The sequence below is a fragment of the Myotis daubentonii genome, chromosome 3 (assembly GCF_963259705.1).
Source record: "Myotis daubentonii chromosome 3, mMyoDau2.1, whole genome shotgun sequence".
In the NCBI taxonomy this organism is placed as follows: Eukaryota; Metazoa; Chordata; class Mammalia; order Chiroptera; family Vespertilionidae; genus Myotis; species Myotis daubentonii.
Window position 1 is genome coordinate 33,736,446 of NC_081842.1, and position 15,341 is coordinate 33,751,786.

The 15,341-nt window shown below is 38.2% G+C and overlaps 1 protein-coding gene across 1 annotated transcript in view; it reads right to left on the bottom strand.

Moving 5' to 3' along the window:
• SPATA16 (spermatogenesis associated 16) overlaps positions 1-15,341 on the bottom strand; it is a 213,500-nt gene that overhangs the window by 67,484 nt on the left and 130,675 nt on the right. Inside the window, 1 exon segment of the mRNA XM_059685975.1 lies at positions 3,389-3,536. Within this exon segment, the coding sequence (XP_059541958.1) occupies positions 3,389-3,536 (148 nt within the window).

Genomic DNA, 15,341 nt, shown 5'->3' on the forward strand with positions numbered 1-15,341 from the left:
AAGAAGCATCTAATCCATGAGGCAGCATGGGAAACTCATATAGGTGCCCTTGAGTCATCTAATATGCCACATAAATGAGCCTGTCACTGGCTCTGCTCAAGCCAGCAGAGTTGATTTCTAGTAGCTCTAGTCATGCAATCAGCCGCTGTATCCTCCTGCACCAGACTTCAAAACAGGACTCTTTCCTCACATGCCCACAGACACCTTTGGACACTGGGTATTTCTGAGTTCTGTGGAAGTTGAAACCAGACCAGAGGGAGAAGAAAATCCCATGAAAAGAAAGGGGAAGAAAACTAGTGAATTTTCAGCGGTTCTCAATCTGTGGGTTGCGAACAATGAAAATACATCCTGCATATCAGATATTTACATTACGATTCATAACAGTAGCAAAATTACAGTTATGAAGTAGCAACGAAAATAATTTTATGGTTGGGGTCACCACAACATGAGTAACTGTATTAAAGGGTCACAGCATTAGGAAGGTTGAGAACCACTGGATTGGATAGTTAACTGAAGAGACACTAAATGATTAGATGGGGCTGAGACTCCCTATGATGAGATAGAATATATTTTTGATTCTGGGAAGACCAAAGATGAATATGTGCAGGTAAGAGAAAAAAAGAGTCCCATGTTTTTAAACATCTGCTGTGTGATTGTCTAGTTATACCTGCCACATAATGATTTGTTGAAATATAAAACTGAATAAATTTTTTGGCAGGATAGAAGCTACTTAAATTCTATCTACAAGGTGGACAGAAGGAGAACCCTGGTTTTGGGGCAGCGCCAGCAAAAAATGGTAGCTACTCTTCTAGGCCCTATCTCTCTTGTGTGACTCACTTTCTAACTATTGCCCTTGGCTACTGAATACCTACCATACCTGCCACCTCCTGCATCAGATATCCAGATGCTAAAGATAACATTTCACCTGCTCTCTTCTTATGCTTTGTGCCTTCACTGACCTTGGAATTACCTGGGGAAAAGAAGCATACTACTAAGACTGGGCCCCATACAGTTAGCAAGAGTGGTTTCACCATCATTCCAGCAATGGCTTTGGGGAGGACATTTTAATCATTTGCAACAGAGACAAGTAATGTCACCGGTGCAATAGCCTTGTTAGCTCAAAGTACCGGTTCTACGGAGCAAAGGACCTAATTAGTCCCAAAGAAATGGAAAAGTCCAGATTGCCTTTTCTATCTCCCCTTCTTCCTCCTGTGCCTTTCCTCTCTAGGTTCTCGTATAGCACTGTCATACTCCAGGAATTAGTCATTATAAAGTAATAGAAACAATCATTAATAACTTATAATTATCTTCTCTTCCAAAGTGTAAGTTCCTTTAGCATGAGTCATCTTGCCAATGGATCATAATTCATCTTGATAACAGCTTTGATAGAGTTACACGAGACATGAATCCGGCTCATTAATGTTATTATTGTTTTTAAACCATCAGTGACAACAGTGCTCCCCAAGTATTAATTAATCTTCATGACTTCTCTGTGAAGCAAGTTACATGTAACTAAATTCATTCTACCAGTAGAGGGTTGGCAAACTGGTGATCTCCTCCATGAATCTCTCTCATTACCAACAGAGTTGAGAATAAAATGGAAATAGCTGAATTTGATTCATTTCCATGACACTATATAGACATGACTTCTGTATGCTATTAATGCTCCCCCAACCCTCTGTAAGATATCCATGATAAAATAAAAAATGATTTATAACAATTAGCAAAGAATGTAAGTTCTAAAGCATTTTTCTCTACTTCCTGACAAAGTGTTCAAATGAAATAAGCATCAATGGTCATTATAGCACGCACTGTACTTTCTTCTCTTCCCTTTCTCTGCCCTCAAATTCTCATTGTTCCTTAGGGATTCACTATTTAATCATCACTGGTTAGATTATTTCCTATGTTTCTTCTGAAGATCTAGAGGTGTAGTAGAAAATTTTAAAAAGGACTCCATAGGATTTAAATTCAATGCTTCCATCACATCTCTGCTCCTATCAGGTGGAAATAGTGTAGCTCAATGACAAGGACATGGGTTCAAATCCAAGGCCTGCTGCCACCTATTTACTGTGCATCTTTGGAGAAAAGCTATTTGTTATCTTATTTGTTGTCTCTGATTGCTGTTTTCTTGTTTCTAAATGAGAATCATCTTACTCACTTCATAAGTTATGGGAATAACAAGAGATAATGGATGTAGAATGCCTGGCATATGAAAGTGATCACTAATGGAATACATTATTAGTTCTATAAATCAGTGATGTGGCCTCTAAACCCTGAAAAAAGGAATAAAGGGGCCTTAGTAGGAGGATGTGATATTAGGTATGTACATTTAGAGATTTTGCTTAACATGCTATTTATTATTAAGAGCCATTAATTCAGTATATGAAAATCCCTGTCTTAATTCAGAATAACACTTGGTACATAGTAGGTAGTAAAATGTGCTTTTGGATGAATAAATAAAAGCAAGTGGCTTCCAAAGACAAAAAGAGGGAAAAGGAATTATACTGGTGTTTTGTCCTCTGGGTACACTTGTCTGTCTATATCTCGTATGGCTACCACTGATCCAAGAATATAAGGCAAGAGGGAGATTTGGGGTGTGAGATAGATGGAGGAAGAATAAGTAGAAATAGCAGGAACTGGCAAAAAATCTATCTTCGCCGTAACCGGTTTGGCTCAGTGGAAAGAGCGTCGGCCTGCGAACTGAAAGGTCCCAGGTTCGATTCCGGTCAAGGGCATGTACCTTGGTTGCGGGCACATCCCCAGTAGGAGGTGTGCAGGAGGCGGCTGATCGATGTTTCTCTCTCATCGACGTTTCTGATTCTCTATCCCTCTCCCTTTCTCTCTGTAAAAAATCAATAAAATATATAAAAAAAATCTATCTTCAAGAAATACTATAATTATCTAGTTTATCGATGAAGGATATGGGGAAAGGGTAGTTTACTAATGGTTATTTATTTGTATTTTTATTTTAAAAATCTTAGAACTTCTAGGTTTTATTCCTTATCTTAAAATATAGGAACATGATGGCACTAGGAATATTGCGCTAGACCCATACTGTTAGCCCCACTTAAAACCTTAAAATGACTTTCAATTTCAACTTCTCAGCTAAAAACACCATACCCCTAAAACCAAAACAGAAATGGTTCTCTATTTATTTTTGTTCAATCCTTACCTGAGGATATGCTTAGAGAGAGGGAGAAGGAGGGAGAGAGAGAGTAAGAGAGAGAACAAAACATCTATGTGAGAGAGAAAAATTGCCCTGACTGGAAATCGAACAGACAACCTTTCAGTGCACAGGATGACACTCAACCAACTGAGCCACACCAACAGGCTTCTACTTTATTGGAAATAAAGTATCAACTGATAAGTTGAAGATACTGAATTTTACCTGTGTAGATATATTCCACATATGCCGGATGAGTTTTTGTGAAAACCTCTTTTACTTTTTCAACTTTATCAGCTCTGATTTTTGTTGCAAATGGTGTGTACATAACTGAGAATGATTCTGCTCTGGTGATGGCTTCTTCAATCATGGCCTAAGGAGAAGCAAACAACCCATCAATAACAACACATGACTTTTTAAGAATGTAAAATAATATAATTACCTTTATGGATGATTTAAAAATCTATATACTGTACTGCAAAGATAACATATTTTGGTCTTGAATATTCATTAGAATGAAATTTTAATTAGTTCTGGAAATACTATTTCATATTAAGAAAACCAATTAAATGAAGAAAGTTTGTAAACAGACACTTCTGAACTGAGCTTGCTTTAAGATAAAAATAAAAATTCTATTTTCTAAGGTGTCATTTTTTACTTGATTTTAAAAAAATCAAATTCTTAAGTTTAACATAATTATCTTACAGACATTGATGAGCAATTTGTACTTTAAAAAAACTAATTGAAGTATCTAGATCTAAGTATTTTCTATAAATAACATGACAAACTAGACACATTTTTTCTTCTTCTTCCAATACCTGGGAAAGCCTTCTGGAACAAGAAAAACCTTCTCAACGTGCGCCCAGCAAAGCTTCCCTTCTAACCACATCACAAGAGCTATTTGAGATGGATTTTGCTATTTAAGAATTTAATGATTTCTTTAATTTTTCTTTGCTCATATTACCATCCTATATAATAAAAGTGTAGTATACAAATTGTCCCCTTGACCGGGAGTCCTTCCGGGAGTTCAGCCAGGGGGCGGGGCTGGCCTGGGAAAGGGAGGGAGTACCCGGCTGGCCACTGTCAGCCGCTAGGGACCCTACTAGTACATGAATGTCGTGCACTGGGCCTCTAGCTCTTTATAAAGCCTGCCATCACCCTGAACTTTCTGTTTTAAGTAGGCCCATTATTATTTGAAACAGACCAAAAAGAAAGTTATGAGAAGTTTTTTTAAAAAAGGAATTTATTCCTTTCTTACAACTATTCCTTCTAATGAGGCTTGGACATTGAATTCAAAGTAGAAGTGTCTATAGTAATCTTATTTTTCTAAAATTAGCATAAAGGCATATTATAAAAATCTATATTAATGGATAGGAATAACTCTCCTAAGAGTGCCAGCAACTAATAAGGAATAGTAATAGATCTGAATTTTCTAACAAAGAAAAACCATTTAACAAACAGCAATTTTTATTATTACAGCATAGTCTTTGTAAACAAGTTTCTTACTAATATTGAAAGCAATGAGGAGTTGATTTTAAACCTGGAAGCCTAATTTAACTTGTTCATTGCCTACTCCATGCATCAGTGACTTCAAATAGCCTCTATGATCATCTGTATTGTGTGTAAAAGAGCAGCTTTGAAGGAATTTTCTGGGTACAAAGGATCCTCCTTTCTCTGAGACTCAAATTAGAAACTGACATGAATTTGTAAATTCACATTTTAAATTTGTTGTGGGGCAAATGTCTGAATGGCTTCATGAAAGACCTTAACATTGCCCACAGCCCTGTCCTTTCCAAGTTGGAGGAACTGGAAGGAAACAGAGAATACAGTTGCCAAACCCAGAGCCAGCACTCAGATGGAAGTCGCAGTGGGTTGTGAGTGTGCGGCAGGGTTTGGATGCTCAGGCCTGGATGCCAACATGTCTAATATAGGCGGCAGGTTTGGAATTCAGGGACGTGGATTACGGATTTAACCAAGGTGTTTAGGCGCCAGGTTCTAGTCTTCCAGCAAAAATAAAGACTCTTTAGATTGTGTAGGAGAATTTCTTCAGATGAGTGCTTACATATGGTCACTGCTGGAACCAATCCTGGGATGGCCTATCCAGACCCAAAAAGCAAGTAGCTGTACCTAGAGGCATGAGGAGTGTTGTGCTGGAGAGGGAAGCTGTTCTAGATCTCAATTTGAAGGTCACAATCTGACCTTGCTGCCTGTGTAAACTATTAATTCTGTATCAGTTTTCTGGGGCTGCCATAACAAAGTATCATACTTATTTTTATAGTTCCTGAGACTGGAAGTCCAAGATTAAGGTGTTTGCAGGGTCGACTTCTCAGGTCTTTCTCTTCTGCATGTAGATTGGGTGTGTAGCTTCTCCCTGTGTTTTCATCTGTTTTTTTCTTCTGTGTATCTGTCTGTACTCTAATCTCCTCTTCTTACAGTATTAGGACACCAGTCATGTTGGCTTAAGACCCCTCCAAAGATCTCACTTTAACTGAATCATCCTATTTGAAAATACAATCCCAATCCCCCAAACAGAGTTAGGATTTAAGCATATGAATTTAGGGGGACACACTTCAGCCCATACCAGTTCCTAACACCCAAATAGTTTTTCTGAATACCTTAGTGAAGGATATTTTGCTTTAAGTTCTGGATCAAAAATTTTAGTGAAGGGACTTAATTCCCTGGTTTTCTCCCAGAAAGACATTAACAGTATTGCAGCAAGCCCAGGATAGAAGAAAACAGTCTCTCCCTTTCATTTCTCTTCCAACTGCTGGCAGATTAAGTGACTTCTGCAGGGTAGCGTTGCTAAGCCATCTCACAGCAGGGACAGTAAGACTCGTGCCGAAAGAGCCTACACCAGCTTTTTTTTTGCAAATGGCAGAAGTGTGGTTTTTGTGTGGCAGCTTGATCTGCTCCTTTAAGGCACTATATTCTTGGCAGGATGCTCAAGGCATTGCATGGAGGTTTTCACAGGGCTCTCCACGTAGGAGGGGATGTGCTGGAGCGCAGCCTCCCTCTCTTCCCTCAGAGCCAATAAAAATGGGCTTCTTTTGTGGCTTCTGCCCTCTATCTTGAAGATGGGTAAGGAAGTATGTGAGTGAGCAGAGTGTGTAAGGAAGGATAAGAATGGAATTCCCCATAGAGATACTTTCTCAAAGGAAATTATTATAGCTCCTAGAAGAAATACCGAAAAATAGAATAGAAATGAGAATACAAATTACCCTTTAACCAGATCTTGACACAGCCTTGTTGTGTTTTAATGTATAACATTTTTTCATTCTTCTGGAGACAAACAATCTTGAGGCTTTGAACCTGGCTCACATTGCTCTGGCAAAGGAATATATATATATTTCTGGAACATTATGGAATAACTCCTTAATGAAACAACTTTGAAAAAATTTAGCTTTATTAAAATCATGGGAATTTTTGGTTAGAAACCAAAATATCAGGTTTTCATTTTGTGATGGTAATATTTAGTTGGGCTTGTCTTTCATGGAGAGTCAGTTATATGTATGTTGAAATACTATTTCCTTCATCCTCATAAAATCCATGCAAGTTGGTATTCCTAGTGAATGAATATTATGATTGTTTTGTTTTATTTTCAAAATTAACTTCAAAGGAAGCTATATTTGCAAGGTTCTGAGATGGGAACCTTTAATATTTAGTGACTAATATGGGTATTTGTTATTACATTAATAATGACACAATTTTAGCCCTAGCCGGTTTTGCTCAGTGGATAGAGCGTCAGCCTGTGGACTGAAGGGTCCCAGGTTCGATTCTGGTCAAGGGCATATGCCCAGGTTGCAGGCTAGATCCCCAGCAGGGGGTGTGCAGGAGGCAGCCAATCAATGATTCTCTCTCATTATTGATGTTTCTATCCCTCTTTCTTTCTCTCTGAAATCAATAAAAATATATTTAAAAATAAAATAAAATAATGATACAATTTTGGATGATGACTAGAATTATCTAGAAAATGGAAATAAATTTTGTGAGCAATATTTTTAAATTAATCTTTTTAAATATATGTGGGTTGAATTTGGATGACTTTATTTTTTTTAAAATTTAGAATTAATCTGAGGAGAAAATTTTCCTAAAGAACAGAATATCTTACCTTGAGATTTCCTTATAAGCCTGTAACATTTATGCAATAGCCAGAATTGACATTTTTATGACAATTTTATTAATATAAGTATGTCAGAATAATATATGTAATAATTGAATGCCTCCCATACCTTATGATCAACATTTTAAGGCTGAAATATTACCTTGGATTTATAGTTCTTTTATTAAGCAACCTTCATCATAAATTCTGTATTTTTCTAATGTAAGGGAATATTTGGCAGTTTGCCATTACATTTATCAGCCCAGTGATGTGAAAATTATATTTTTATGCAGTTTAAGGTATTTAAGTTTTTATTTGCATTTATTAGCATTGTCTAGAAACAACCAAAGATTGTGTATACAGGTAACTTGTATGTAGCAAAGTAAGCAATTTTTAAAATATAGCTGTTTTGAAGTTTCTACTTTGCAACCTGCCCTGTTTAAAAATAGTCATAATAATATTATTTTAAATTCTGAATTATTTAATTTACTTTAGTTTTTCAATGAATGCTGTATAATTTTGGAATAGTGGTTCTCAACCTTCCTAATGCTGTGACCCTTTAATACAATTCCTCATGTTGTGGTGACCCCAACCATAAAATTATTTTCGTTGCTACTTCATAACTGTAATTTTACTACTGTTATGAATCATAATGTAAATATCTGATATACAGGATGTATTTTCATTGTTACAAATTGAACATAATTAAAACATAGTGATTAATCACAAAAACAATATGTATTTATATATGTGTTTTCTGATGGTCTTAGGCGACCCCTGTGAAAGGGTCGTTCGACCCCCAAAGGGGTCACGACCCACAGGTTGAGAACCGCTGATATAGAGTGTGTGTGTGTGTGTGTGTGTGTGTGTGTGTGTGTACACTACTGTCCACTGTCCAGTCTGGTTAGGGTTAGGGTTAAGGTTTTAATTATACACGATGCTTCCCTTAGCTGAATAACTTCAGCATTTAATGCCTAAAATTTACCCTGCATTAATTTTTAATCACTTATATTTTGCAGCAAAATTTTATTTTCAGGTTCTTTCAGCACAGAACTAAGAAGATCTGAGGTATTTTAAAATCACTCAACTTTATAACCAAGGAAGCTGGGAGTGGTAAATTCTGTTGACATACCTGAAGTCACACAATTAGAGGTGAAAGCAAGACAAGAACCCAAGTCTCCTAAACCAATGTTTTCTCTTACCCTGAGCAACTTTTCATCCTTCTAACTAGATTGTAAATTCCTGGGAGCATCAGGTAAGTACTACTTCTCTTTTTCTTTTTCTATGACTATGTTAATCCTGTCTTCAAAGACAGCAGTTTGACTCTAACACTAACAGAGAAACAAATGAATCACATCACATCCAACCTAAACCAGGTCAAGATCCTCTTCACAAATTAATCCACACACAGAACAGAATATTCGTCCTTCACAGCTACTGGTCACAATAACACTGTTTAGTCCACCAGCCACTCATTAGATGTAGGATATGCTATCAGTTTGCATGCCTGTCTCAAAGGGAAACATTTACAAAAATTAGATGAGTGGCTTCTTGATAGGGAAACTTAAATGATGTGCTTGGGTTGGTGTAGCTTAAGTGGCAAAGCACATTTAATTTATAAATAGAATTTACAGTACGCTCTTGTTCTAAAGACCCTGAATAATTTTCTGCTTGCGCATTAGAGAAACACCAGCTGATAGAAACTCAGGGTTGTCAGTGTGGGTTTCAGCAGCCTCCAGACTCTTCAGGATGCCACAGAGCTTTTTATTCTTGATGATTTAAGATGACTCACCAAAAGGTATCACAGGAATAAATAGCTACATTACTGCAATTACTTCATAAGCACAACTCGGTATTACTAGTGAGTTTTAGGCTCTGTGGTTAGCGGTAAATGTTAGCAGAGTTTAGGACCCATTTTGTCGTCGTGCATTCCAGCTCTTTACTCTGTTTAGTTAGTTGATGTTAGGTATCCATTTCCCTAACTGCATGTTGTTTTCTGATTGCATTGCTTGACTGGTGGTTTTGGATTAGGGTATGGCTTGCTGGTGTAAACAGCTGATTAACGACGGCAGGGTTGGGACAAGGACCTGATGACCTGGTCCCCCACTTGTAATGCTTTTTCCACAAAGCATCTGTTTTATCTCAGATTACTGAGTGGAAAAGCCAAGGATGACCTTGAAAAAGTGTATATTGGGGAAGTCAAAAGAATTCAAGGATGCTTTATTTGAAGACAAAGATATAGGATGCATGGACTTTCTGCCATTAGAAAGCAACCTGCCCTTGTACTCTTGCCTATGTAAACTTCATTTAATTCATTGATGAATCTGTAAAGCTCATTTGTTAATTAAATGAGGGGTCACTGTGCATTGGGTAAGTGCTGTGGATAAATTATTCTGTTTAATTGTGAAGGCAATACTAGAAAAATAAGCATTGTTATCCCATTTTACAGATGAGAAAAACGGAGTCTTTGTATTAAACAATATGCAGTATTTCACATGGCTGCTTTGTGTCAGTGCTTTTTCGGGATTCAAATCAGTTCTATCTCAGTCAGAGTCTCATGCTCGGAGCTATTTATGTTGTGGGGATGCAAAATGCCGTCCACAGCCCTGTCTGGCACTAAAAGAAGATTTCGAATATAGGAAGCACCCCTTTATAAAGCGTCACGAAGCAGAAATGGAATCCTTAGCAGAAGATGTACTAAAGGAGCCTCCCAACGAGGGAACTGTTCACCGTGGAAGCCAGTAGCTCTATGGCCCTGATGGTGCACAGACCAAGGAGGGATGATTGTCTGGAACCCAGGAAGGGCACTGCTGTGCCATGTAGAAAAGCGCCCTTACAGTGCTAGCGTCTAGTGCTCAAAGTTTGTCTTAGGTGTATTCCCAGCTCCCAAGATGTCTTTTCTTCTTCGGGTTTCAGCTTTGCTTGGCAACCAGATACCTCTTCTTTTTCTTTATTATCTCTCTCATTTGCTTGCAGTTAATCTCTCCCAGGCTGTGGCTCCTCCTAGAGGACTTTTAGAAGGCAACAGATTGCAGGAGGATGCCATTAGGGGGCAGATGTCCTCCTATATCTGACTTCCTATCATCAAGATGTCTCAGCCCTAGCCAGTTTTGCTCAGTGGATAGGGCATCAGCCTGCAGTCTGAAGGGTCGTCCCGGGTTCAATTCCGGTCAAGGGCACGTACCTTGGTTGCAGGCTCCTCCCTGGCCTGGGCCCTGGTTGGGGCTCGTGCAGGAGGCAACCAATTGATGTATTTCTCTCACATCCATATTTCTCTCTGACTTTCCTTCTCTCTAAAAATCAATGGGAAAAATATCCTTGGGTGAGGATTAAAAAAATAAAAAGATGCCTCAGGATGGGGATAAATGAAATGGGAGAGAAATGAAATGAAGTGCTTTCTTCAAGAGACCTGCCACTACACTTCCAAGTTGCTGGTGTCCGTCTTCAGTTTTATCTGATTTGTGTCTTATATACAAATGTTAAAGCAGGCCAAGCCTCACCTCATTAAGAATGGATAAAGCGAAGACTTGTCAAGCTTTTTTAAAAATTTATTTTTATGTTTTTAAATTTTTTTATTTCTTTATTGATTAAGGTATTACATATGTGTCCTTATCCCCCCATTACCCCCCCCCCAACTCATGCTCTCACCCCCCTGTTGTCTGTTAGGCTTATATGCATGCATACACGTCCTTTGATTGATCTCTCCCCAACCCTGCCCTACCTTCCCTCTAAGGCTGCGGTTCTCAACCTGTGGGTCGCGACCCCTTTGGTGGTCAAATGACCCTTTTACAGGGGTCGCCTAAGACCATCCTGCATATCAGATATTTACATTATGATTCATAACAGTAGCAACATTACAGTTATGAAGTAGCAACGAAAATAATTTATGGTTGGGTCACAACATGAGGAACTGTATTTAAAGGGCCAGAAGGTTAAGAACCACTGCCTAAGGTTTGACGGTCTGATCAATGTTTCTGTCTCTGGGTCTGTTTTTGTTCATCAGTTTATGTTCATTATATTGCATAAATGAGTGAGATCATGTGGTATTTTTCTTTCTCTGACTGGCTTATTTCACTTAGCATAATGCTCTCCAGTTCCATCCATGCTGTTGCAAATGGTAAGGACTCCTTTTTTACTGCAGTGTAGTATTCCACTGTGTAGATGAACCACAGTTTTTTAATCCACTCATCTACTGATGGGCACTTAGGCTGTTTCCAAATCTTAGCTACGGTGAGTTGTGCTGCTATGAACATAGGGGTGCATATATCCTTTCTAATTGTTGTTTCTAGTTTCTTGGGATATATTCCTAGAAGTGGGACACTGGGTCAAGTGGGAGTTCCATTTTCAGTTTTTTGAGGAAGCTCCATACTGTTCTCCACAGTCGCTGCACCAGCAGTGCACGAGGGTTCCTTTTTCTCCACATCCTCGCCAGCACTTGTCGTTTGTTGATTTGTTGATGAAAGCCATTCTGACAGGGGTGAGATGGTACCGCATTGGCATTTTGATTTGCATCTCTTGGATGATTAGTGACTTTGAGCATGTTTTCATATGTCTTTCAGCTTTCTGTATGTTCTCTTTCGAAAAGTATCTATTTAGGTCCATCGTCCATTTTTTGATTGGGTTGTTTATCTTCCTTTTGTTAAGTTGTGTGTGTTCCCTATAAATATTGGCAATTAAACCCTTATCGGTGATAACATTAGCAAATATGGTCTCCCATGCAATGAGCTTTCTTGTTGTTTTGTTGATGGTTTCTTTTGCTGTACAGAAGCTTTTTATTTTGATGTAGTCCCATTTGTTTATTGTCTCTTTAGTTTCCATTGCCCTAGGAGCTGTATCGGTGAAGATACAGCTTTGGCATATCTATGAGATTTTGCTGCTTGTGGATTCCTCTAATATTTTTATGGTTTCTTGTCTTATGTTTAAGTCCTTTATCCATTTTGAGTTTCTTTTTGTGCATGGTGTAAGTTGGTGGTCTAATTTCATTTTTTTTTTGCATATATCTGTCCAATTTTCCCAGCACCATTTGTTGAAGAGACTGTCTTGACTCCATTGTATGTTCTTGCCTCCTTTGTCAAATCTTAATTTAGCATAGTGGTTTGGGTCAATTTCTGGATTCTCTTTTCTATTCCTTTGGTCTATATGTCTGTTCTTGTGCCAGTACCAGGCTGTTTTGAGAACAGTGGCTTTGTAATATAGCTTGATATCTGGTATTGAGAGCCCTCCTACTTTGTTCTTCATTCTCAGGATTGCTGCAGCTATTCAGGGTCTTTTTAAAATTCCAGATGAATTTTTGGAGAGTTCGTTCTAGGTCTGTGAAATATGCTGTTGATATTTTAATGGGGTGTGCATTGAATTTATAGATTGCTTTGGGTAGTATGGACATTTTAATGATGTTGATTCTATCAATCCATGAATATGGTATGTTCTTCCATCTGTTTATGTCTTCCTCTATTGCTTTTTTCAGTGTCCTGTAGTTTTCTGAGTACAGGTCTTTTACCTCCTTAGTTAAGTTTATTCCTAGGTATCTTTTCTTTTGGTGCAATGGTAAATGGGATTTTTTTTTCTTCCATCATGCTTCTTATCATGTTTGTCACACTTGTACGTTTGGGCTTGAAATAGTCCTTGTAAGGTTTTCTGGATGTCATTGGCTCTCATAGGCTGACACTTCTGCTTTAGACTGCACTGTATAAAATAGCACATGCTTTCTTGGATGGAAATAGGTTAGCTCAATAGTTACTTAAGATCCTGAGAAAAAGTAAATCATGCCATATGTTAAAGGCTGACATTTAAAATACCAAAGTCTCATTATATGGAAGAGGGAAGGTTATGAAAAAGAAAATGATCCAACCAGGAACTGCAGTACAGGCAGAGCAACAGGCAGTCTTTAATAATTAGTGAGGGAAATACAATCATATGAGTTCAAGAAAAGAGGAGAATTTATTTTTTATTTTTTTAACTTAAATTCTTTATTGTTTAAAGTATTACATAAGTCTCCCTTTTCCCCTATTGACCTCTCTCCGACCGCTCCCACCCTCTGGCACAAGCCCTCTCCGCCCCCCCCCCCCCCGCTCCCCCGCCCCTCCCCCACAGCCCCCTCCTCCGCCACCATCTGTGCCCATTGGTTATACTCATATGCATGCATATAAGTCCTTTGGTTGATCTCTTACCCTCTAACACCCGCCCCCCCATCGCCCCCCGGCTTTCCCTCATAGGTTGAACAGTTTGTTCGTTGCTTCTATGACTCTGGTTCTATTTTTGTTCATCAGTTTATGTTGTTCATTATATTCCACAAATGAGTGAGATCGTGTGATATTTATCTTGAGGAAAATTTATTTTTAATTGGTGTACAATACCATCAAAAAGATGGCTAAATATAAATAAAAACATTAAAAGCTTTGAGCTTTACAGACTATCTTATACCTGGGTGAACACAGCTTAAAAAAAATTCTTAATTTCATGGAATAGTTATTCCATATCTCCAATTGCTCAAATAAGTGACTTCAATTTCTCTGCAAGCTTGTAAATCAATAACCCGTAAAAATCTATGGAAAATATAAAAGTTAACCAGAGAAACCTCTAAAGTTGATTTAAATCATAACACTTCTTGATTTTCATATGAAAACAAAACAAAGAAGGAATCAACATGTTCACAAATTTGAACTGAAGAGCAAATCCTCTACCTAAACAAAATAACCTCCTGGCAACCTAGCCAAATAGCCTCAGGACTCTTGGGAATCAAATAACTGTACCTGAATTTGCTCAAGTAAAAATGGCCTAAATTGCCTTACATCTCTGAAATCCATATCATTCTCAAATGAGAGAAAATGAAAAGAAATTTAGAGGTTACTTTTATCCTCCCTTAACAATCGTCAGAAACCCAAAAAGCTTTTTAGGAGCAGCCAGGGAGGAAAAGTTGGCTGTTTAAATGGTGTGGGGTTCCTCTATCACCTACTGGTAATGACTGCAAAACCAAACCAGCACCATTTAAGCAACAAGTAAATATTTCTCAGGAGAGGTTGAAGATTAATTTTTTTGCTTGATACGATGTCACCATTTTCGATGGAGCTGGAATGATCAATTTGCAAATAGAGGGCTAATGTACAAGGGAAGTATGCTGCTCCCTGCAGGGCACATCCAGAGGCACTGTCTCCAAATTCAAACATTATCTGGATACCTGACTGCTTTAGCAGGAGACAAAGCCCTCTATTTTTGTGACAATTGGGGCTTCAAAGGCAGACAACCTCTGCAAAGGTGGCACTGTGACTAAAATTCACATGGAGGTGAAGTAATTAAATGTTGGGCTCAGTTTTGAAAGAAGGCTTTGGCCCCTGGCATGTCCATGTGTGGTTGAGGAGTAGGGACAGTGTGAGGAGAAGGGAGGGATGGGTCAGGTAAAAAGCAACCTCACTTACTTGACAGTCTGGGAAAATCAACATCACCAAATATATAATAGTAGTAAAATGTACACATGAGTTTAATATGAGTAGGGTTCAGGTGCTTTCCTCTATCCCTCCCTCCTTCCCACCCTCCCTCCTTCTTTCTCCATCTTTCCTTTCCTCCCTTTCTTTCTGCCTTCCTAATGCCAGGGACACTCACAGAACATCAACAGAAGAACTACACAAAACTACACAAACAGGAAATAAGGTCATGGTCACTATCTCATTCACGGGAACACTCACCCTTGGATCAAATACATGCCTGCATCTTTCACTTAAAAGTGAACCTCCCCTACTGGCATACCACCTCAAATAGCATCAAAGCAAAATGAAACATAAGCAGCATTTAACAACACTGGTAACCATGGAAACATACCATTAAAGAACATATAAACAGGAATGAATAATTAGATGAGAAATTCATTTCTACATTTATCTTTTTCCTAGGCCCAGGAAAAGCAGCTCTTTTACCTCTTATTTAAATATGGACACTTCCTCTTTAGTCTGTCTTCTAACTGAAAAATATGAGAATTTATAGAATGAGAATTTTAATATTTCCTAGCTTAATGAACAAATCTCTTTGTAGGCAAGTGACTAAAAAAATCTTGCAATGCTCATTGTTGCCTAGATGTAACACTGAATG